Source organism: Cloeon dipterum, chromosome 1, assembly GCF_949628265.1.
Source record: "Cloeon dipterum chromosome 1, ieCloDipt1.1, whole genome shotgun sequence".
NCBI lineage: Eukaryota > Metazoa > Arthropoda > Insecta > Ephemeroptera > Baetidae > Cloeon > Cloeon dipterum.
The window spans coordinates 22,344,650-22,351,307 of record NC_088786.1 but is presented as its reverse complement, the minus strand read 5'-3'; the positions used below and the strand labels follow the sequence as shown (position 1 = coordinate 22,351,307).

The following is a 6,658-nucleotide window of genomic DNA, read 5'->3' as shown; positions in this document are numbered from 1 at the left end:
TAATTTCATATACGCCCAAAATAAGATTTACAAAAGCTTCAAAATTCTAGTTACCTAATTTATTTTGAGGCAACTTTTTTATTTTCGGAAAAAATGTAAATGTTTAAATTTCATAGTCCTCATCACTAGTTTCAAGCCTCAAGCCTATGCCTATATATATCCCGCAAAAACACTATGGCAAGAAAGATATCAATCTGGAAAACCTCGTCTTAAAGAAAACTCAAAACAAACGCCTTGTAGTGTTTGTTCGGTTTTTGTTCTGATCAGGTTATATTTTGGGTTTAAAGATCATCGGGATTTTATTTACTGTCGCTCATAAAGCATAAAAAGGAATAAGTATTCGCCCAGAAATACAACACCTTGCGTAAATGGAGAGAAAATATTGAGCTGTAGCCGGGGAATATCATGTTTAAATGGTCGCATTATAACATTAAAAGTGTCAGATTTTATGGCTGAAGCCATGGCAGAGCAGGAGCGATTCGGATTTCAGTGCCTTTGCTTTGTTCTCACTGTTCTCAGTCAGTTGAGTGAGTTGAAGCAAGAAGAGGCCCACTTCGCACCCTTCAGGCCTTCAGAGGTGGAGGAAATGGCTCAGAGAGAAGGAGAAAACAAAGGCGATGCATCTCAGCACGCACACACCCACACACAGAGATGGTGGAAAAAGAGGGAAGGCAGACTGGGTGCGATGATGAGACGACTTCATTACCGCATATTTCTGCAGTACGCATTCCTCGGCGTTCGCCAGCCGCAGCTGAATGAATAAAAGTGGTGCTTTTATTGAGGCGAGCCTCGAATTCCACTCTAATCGACGCCTCCTATGGGTCTCTCTCTCCCGTACACGCTCTCTCGCCGCTGTCATTATATAATATGTAGGTCGGCGGGGGCGGCGAGTCAGCCATCTAAAAGCATTTCTCTGTTCACTTGCTCAATTTTTTCCCAGCTCCAGCCCTTCGCTGGTTGAAGTAAAAAAGACCTGCCTCGAATCGTTTTAAATGAATCCGTGCTTCGGTAATGAACTCACGTCTCTCTGGTTTTACTGAAATGGATTAAAAGCTGATTCGTGACCTTCTTCAACTGTGCCCTTGAAAAGTGTCATCAAAATTTTTCCCCTATCGTCCATCAGCGATAAATAAATGTCATAGGTCAAATGTTCTGACAGCAACATCAAAGGCCAAAAGATACCATATGCCAATAGAATTAACTTATTTTCTCTTTTCCTCATACTGTACCACTGGAATGAACTTGGGAGAATCCCCAATTTTGGTTTATTACTAATACAGGCAAACCGGCTGAATTGAATTAAATCGAGTAAAAAAATCATTTATTGAGAATTCGATTCAGTCATAGGCAGTATTATGCGCTGATTTGAGAAACACCGAGGCAACAATTCCAATAAATGATATTTTCCATTTATTGATTTATCAGTATGACATTATTGTGGTTGGTTTCACGATTCAAATATAATTTCTTCTTGCTCTCACGAATTAGGGTGATGTGATCACCAAAACTCGTAAAATTAATATTTTGAGAGTAAACATGAATGTAACTACAACGAGGATCAAATCCCAAATTTTATTTAAAACCGCATCGTTTATTGGCAGAAAAATATTAGTATGCTGATAAATGCTTCAGAACAAAATATAGCAAAGTCAAGGTAATGTTGACAAAACTGATTGGCTTGTGTTTTCCATTACATCACGTCCACTGCAATTCAAATTCTTAAGTCATCCTCCATATATGGCACGTGATTGCCCCCACTCGTTGCCAAGCATACTTTGCTAGCTTAATATTTAGCGTCGAACAATTTCTTGGCATTGAAGTTTGTCAACATTTGGTTGGAAGATGGGCATCCTGAGACCAGCACTGCTGATTTTCTGCATTGTGCTTTTCTGCGCTGCCGAAGATGATTTGTCAACTAACGAAAACGGAGGTTTGTGTGTTTATTATCAGTTCGATGAACTAATTTAACTCACGGAAAACACGGGCAGATTTTCTCCACTACGATCAAAGGTGCGACTCAAGTGCAAGCGACGCTAAAGTCGTCAAAGGCGAGCTTTGCAACAGGGATTGCGGCGGAAAACAGGAAGCACTAATTTGCCACTTTAAATTTACCGCTGAGTACTACTCTGCAATGGGACCGTGAGTTGAAATGGAAAATATTAAATAATACACGTATTTTATTAAAAATATGATTTTTATTTTAGCAAATGCGGTGACTGCCCCAGTAACAAAACAGAGTGCTTTGAGCCGGAGTGTGTGGTTGCTGATGGCTTTGCTAGGGGTGTTTTGAGTGTCAATCGCAAGATCCCGGGACCATCTATTGAAGTAATAAAAATTTATATTAAAAATAATTAACTAAGTAAAATACTGAAATTTTTCTAAATCGCTAGGTTTGTGAAGGGGACACGATTGTGGTAGATGTTGAGAACTACATGTCCGGCACCGGGCTCACCATCCACTGGCACGGGCTGCGTCAGCGCGGCACCCAGTATATGGATGGCGTGCCCTTCCTAACGCAATGTCCAGTGGGCCATCACAGCTCTTTCCGCTACACATTCAAGCCTGATCATCCTGGCACTTACTTCTGGCATTCACACGAAGGCAAAAAATTTATACCTTAATAGATTTCTGTTAAATTAACGAATCTAAATTGATCTCAGGTTTTCAGAAAATGGACGGTATTGTCGGCCCGTTAATTGTTAGAGGTGCCACTGACCGAAGCAGACACCTTTACGACTTTGACCTGTCCGATCATGTCGTGGTGCTCCAGGATTGGAAGGCTCAGTTTTTTGCGGAGTACATGCCTGGGACTAAATTGCTCACAAAGAGCGCAGAAATCCCTGACTCCTTGCTGATCAACGGCAGAGGGGGTCGACTTGTAAGAAAACGCAGGGCATATATAGTAATCGAAATATTTTAACACCACTTTATAATTCAGGATCCTTCAAACCACACTCTTCTGAGGGACATTCCCTTGGCCGAGTTTGAAGTTGAGGCTGGAAAAAAATATCGCTTCCGACTGATCAATGCTGGTTGTCTCGTGTGTCCCTTGCGATTAACGATTGAAGGACACAGCCTGCAGGTGATCGCAGCGGACAGCCATGATATTGAGCCGGTGCAAGTTGATTCAATTGTTATCATGCCTGGTAATAAAAAATACTAATTATATGCGAAACTCCATCTTAACGCAGTATTTGTCTGCAGGTGAAAGATACGATCTTGTGTTGCACGCAAATGCTGCTGAACGTATTTATTGGATGAACGTAATCGCTCTAGGGCCTTGCGAAGGCCAAAATATCCTGCACAACGGAATTTTGCGCTACAAAAATGCTGATCGTAACGCCTACGCTTCTAATGACAAGTACCCTCAATCACCTTTGCTGGAGGGAAGGGTAGGGTCTTTTATTTAATATTTCAAGCTCAAATTTGAAATTTGATTTCGTTTAAGGTATTGAACGTGATGAACGCTGATTGCAAGGGTTCCGGTCACATTTGCGTTGACCAACTTGCACTGAGCGAGCCAACACCAGAAATTCGAGCAATTTTACTGGAAAATAATGTGCAGCGTCTGAATTTGGTGTTTGATATGCAAACCTTTGAGTCTGCTGATGTCTTTGGAACAGGACGACCCTTCAAATTCTTTGGTATAAAATGCAGCAAATTAAATAATGTTATTATAATCAATATTCTCATTCTCTTAGTGGAGGACGAGGATTTGGCAGGAAGCCACATGAACAACGTTAGCCTCATGATGCCACCAGCACCGCCACTTAGCCAGCCAAATGTGTTGAGAGACCTGTGCCGTTCAGGAAGCGAAAAATGCTGCTGGAATAGGGCGAACGGGCATGAAGTTCAGGACTACAGACACTGCATTAATATTTATTCTGTGCCTTTGGGAAAAGTCGTCGAAATGACAATTTCTGACAGCTGTGAGAAATCAATCGAAAATGTTAATTTTTAATTTATGGACATAATGTTCAAAAGATGCGAATGATCCTGCAGAGGACGAATCTCATCCCATTCATCTTCACGGCCATTCATTTCTTGTCATGAAGGTAGGAAGTGACACAGAAAAGGCCGAAGGAAAGTTTCTCAAATCCGCATCAACTTCTAAAGTTCCTGCGATGAAGGATACCATCATGGTTCCAAGCAAAGGATTTGTTCAGTTGCGATTCAGGGCGGATAATCCAGGTATAAGCACCAGCTTTAAAAATGAATTATCTGAAATAATTATTTTAATTTAGGCTACTGGTTGGTTCACTGCCACGTATTGCCGCACTCTGAAGCTGGAATGTCCGCAATTCTAAAGGTCGGAACTAGGGATGATTTGCCAGAAGTTCCTGAAGGCTTTCCTACTTGTGGAAACTTTAAACCTCCGATAAATGGAAATAAAAACGCTTGCCGTGATTTTTAGATAAATTGTATCACGTGAAGTAGTTTTATTTAAATCGAAAAAATATAATATATTATTAAAATGTTTGAATGTATCATTCAACTCAAGAAAAATTAAAAATCAATAAATATCATGATGAGCTCAGTCAATAATTTAAAAAAAAAACTCATGGCCATTATTCAAGAAACGGTCCTCCTCGCCTTTCTGGTAACATCAAAGCCATCTTTTTATACACGCTTTTTACTGCGTCTCTTTTCTGCTGACGTGCAGAGTTAGCGACGAGTGTGTATAACTCCAAAATGAACCTGTTGCAGTGCGCAGAGAGTCAGACCTGTTGAGTTTTACATTGTGCAGCAGCGCGTGACACTTTTGCGATTCCGCCAATTTGCGCACTTTGTGAAGAAAAGTCGTTACGTTTTGTCTTGGCGTGCGCTGCAGAAAAAAAAGATGGGAACCATCGCACGGCATTTGTCTAAAGCAAAATAGATGCAGGCTAGGCATTTTAAGATTTTTTTAAATGAAATTTAATCAACACACCTGCTTTTTTCAAGGTGAGGAAGATAAATAATTACGAAATCATGCAATTATTTGCGAATTCAAACTTAATATTCTAGACGAAGTTTTTAAATAATTTTAGCTGAACATATCGAAACATGTGGATTTAAATCTTTCTCAAACTTTGCACTATCTGAACGTTCTTAGCCAGCAGCACCGAATTTAAACTTTTCTGCTGATAGGAAAAGCACCTGCAGCGAAGACTAAGATGAAACGCGATTTTGGTTTTGGCGCGGAGGAAATGAAACCATGAGCTTCGGGTGGCTGGCTTTGTGCGTGCGTGGTGCGAAGATCTGAGCCGGCTTTGAAGCAGCCGCCAAATCCCCTGCAGCGATACAACTGCTCACAAGCAAACAATAATCTGGTGACGGGGTGATTTTCGCTGCGTGAACAACACCCTGACTCACACTCTCCGGGGCACGAGTGCTGGAAAAACGAGCGGCTGAACGATCGAGCAGGGGTGGATGATTAACTGGCTGGCACGCACGCCAATCTGCGCCTCTCTCTCTCTCTCTCACACACATACACACACTCTCTCTCGCTGGGTCTCGTGATATACACATCAGTATCAGGAGTTGAAAATTAATTTACCCGCGCGACAAGTCTACATTATGGATGGAGAAGGGCGCCAGCGAAATTGAATTAACACCTTGGCGTATCACACGCCCAAGCATAAAGCGACGCTCGATATAGCGCCAAGCGAGCGAGCTGGCGAAAATTATTATTTCGAGTGCCACCGAGCGATCCAAGCGCGAACAGGGAAAAAGCAGCTTCAAAGTGTCACGCCCCAATTTAGTCAACTGAGCAACATCTGGCGTGGAGCCTGCAGAGCGACGATTTACCCTCGATAAAAAAGTATACGAGAAATGGCTGATTTTATGCTAATTGAATCCATTACTGAGCGACGACTGAGAACAAATTTACTCAGTTCTTCAAATAGGAATTATAATATTCACTTTCTTAGTTTTGACATTTAAATAGTGTTATATATATTATCTTTTTAAAATCGGACGTTTTTTAAGTTACGTATCTATGGCGTTTAATTATAAATTGAGCAAAAATGTTTGATGTTAACAGGTTCTAACAATTCAACACTGTATCGGGAAAGATAAAAGATATTTTAATACGCCAACAAAATTTGTTCAAATTACATTTTTCGCTCTCGCAAATAAAAACGTAAAAGAGTTTAAAAAAATATATATGAATATCAGCTCCTAGGGTAAAGTAGAATGAAAGCAAACTACTACGTATTTAAATAAAATAGTCAGTTCTGCAGGAGTGGAATGCTGCACAGATATATATCTTGAAAACCTTCTTTGAATTAAATTTCTTTGAAAGTTCGACTCAATAAAAAGAGGCGTCAGAGAAGATTAATTGACTTGATTTAGTTAACGGCTGTGCTGCTAATGATCCGGTCTTGTTTTGCCTAAAGCGTCAGACGAAAAATAATACGGCGAAGACTTGGTATCGATTAAAATTTTTTAATCAGCAGAATGCAACTCTTGCCATGTTAAAAATTACACTGCTTCTGAAATTTCCTGCGGGCGTGAGAAGAGCAGCATGCATGCTTGCAAAAAGAGACAGGTTTCGCCAATTTCGGTCGGTGTGTGAAAAATAACAGTGGAAATTGGTGTTGTCTGATGCAGCAGCGCGGGTTCTTCCTCATGCGCTGCCGCCCAAGCCGATTTTCATGCGTAGGAGTCATCATTT

The 6,658-nt window shown here is 40.8% G+C and overlaps 1 protein-coding gene across 1 annotated transcript; it reads left to right on the top strand.

Annotated features, from left to right (window-relative positions):
- The first annotated feature begins 1,774 nt into the window (after window positions 1–1,774).
- Window positions 1,775–4,427, top strand: LOC135948032 (uncharacterized). The gene is made up of 11 exons (XM_065497085.1): window positions 1,775–1,930; window positions 1,989–2,139; window positions 2,205–2,325; window positions 2,391–2,601; window positions 2,661–2,878; window positions 2,939–3,146; window positions 3,205–3,392; window positions 3,449–3,644; window positions 3,702–3,929; window positions 3,985–4,191; window positions 4,245–4,427. The coding sequence occupies exons 1-11, from the start codon at window positions 1,843–1,845 to the stop codon at window positions 4,412–4,414; spliced, it is 1,986 nt and encodes a 661-aa protein (XP_065353157.1). The 5' UTR covers window positions 1,775–1,842; the 3' UTR covers window positions 4,415–4,427.
- The last annotated feature ends 2,231 nt before the right edge of the window (window positions 4,428–6,658 follow it).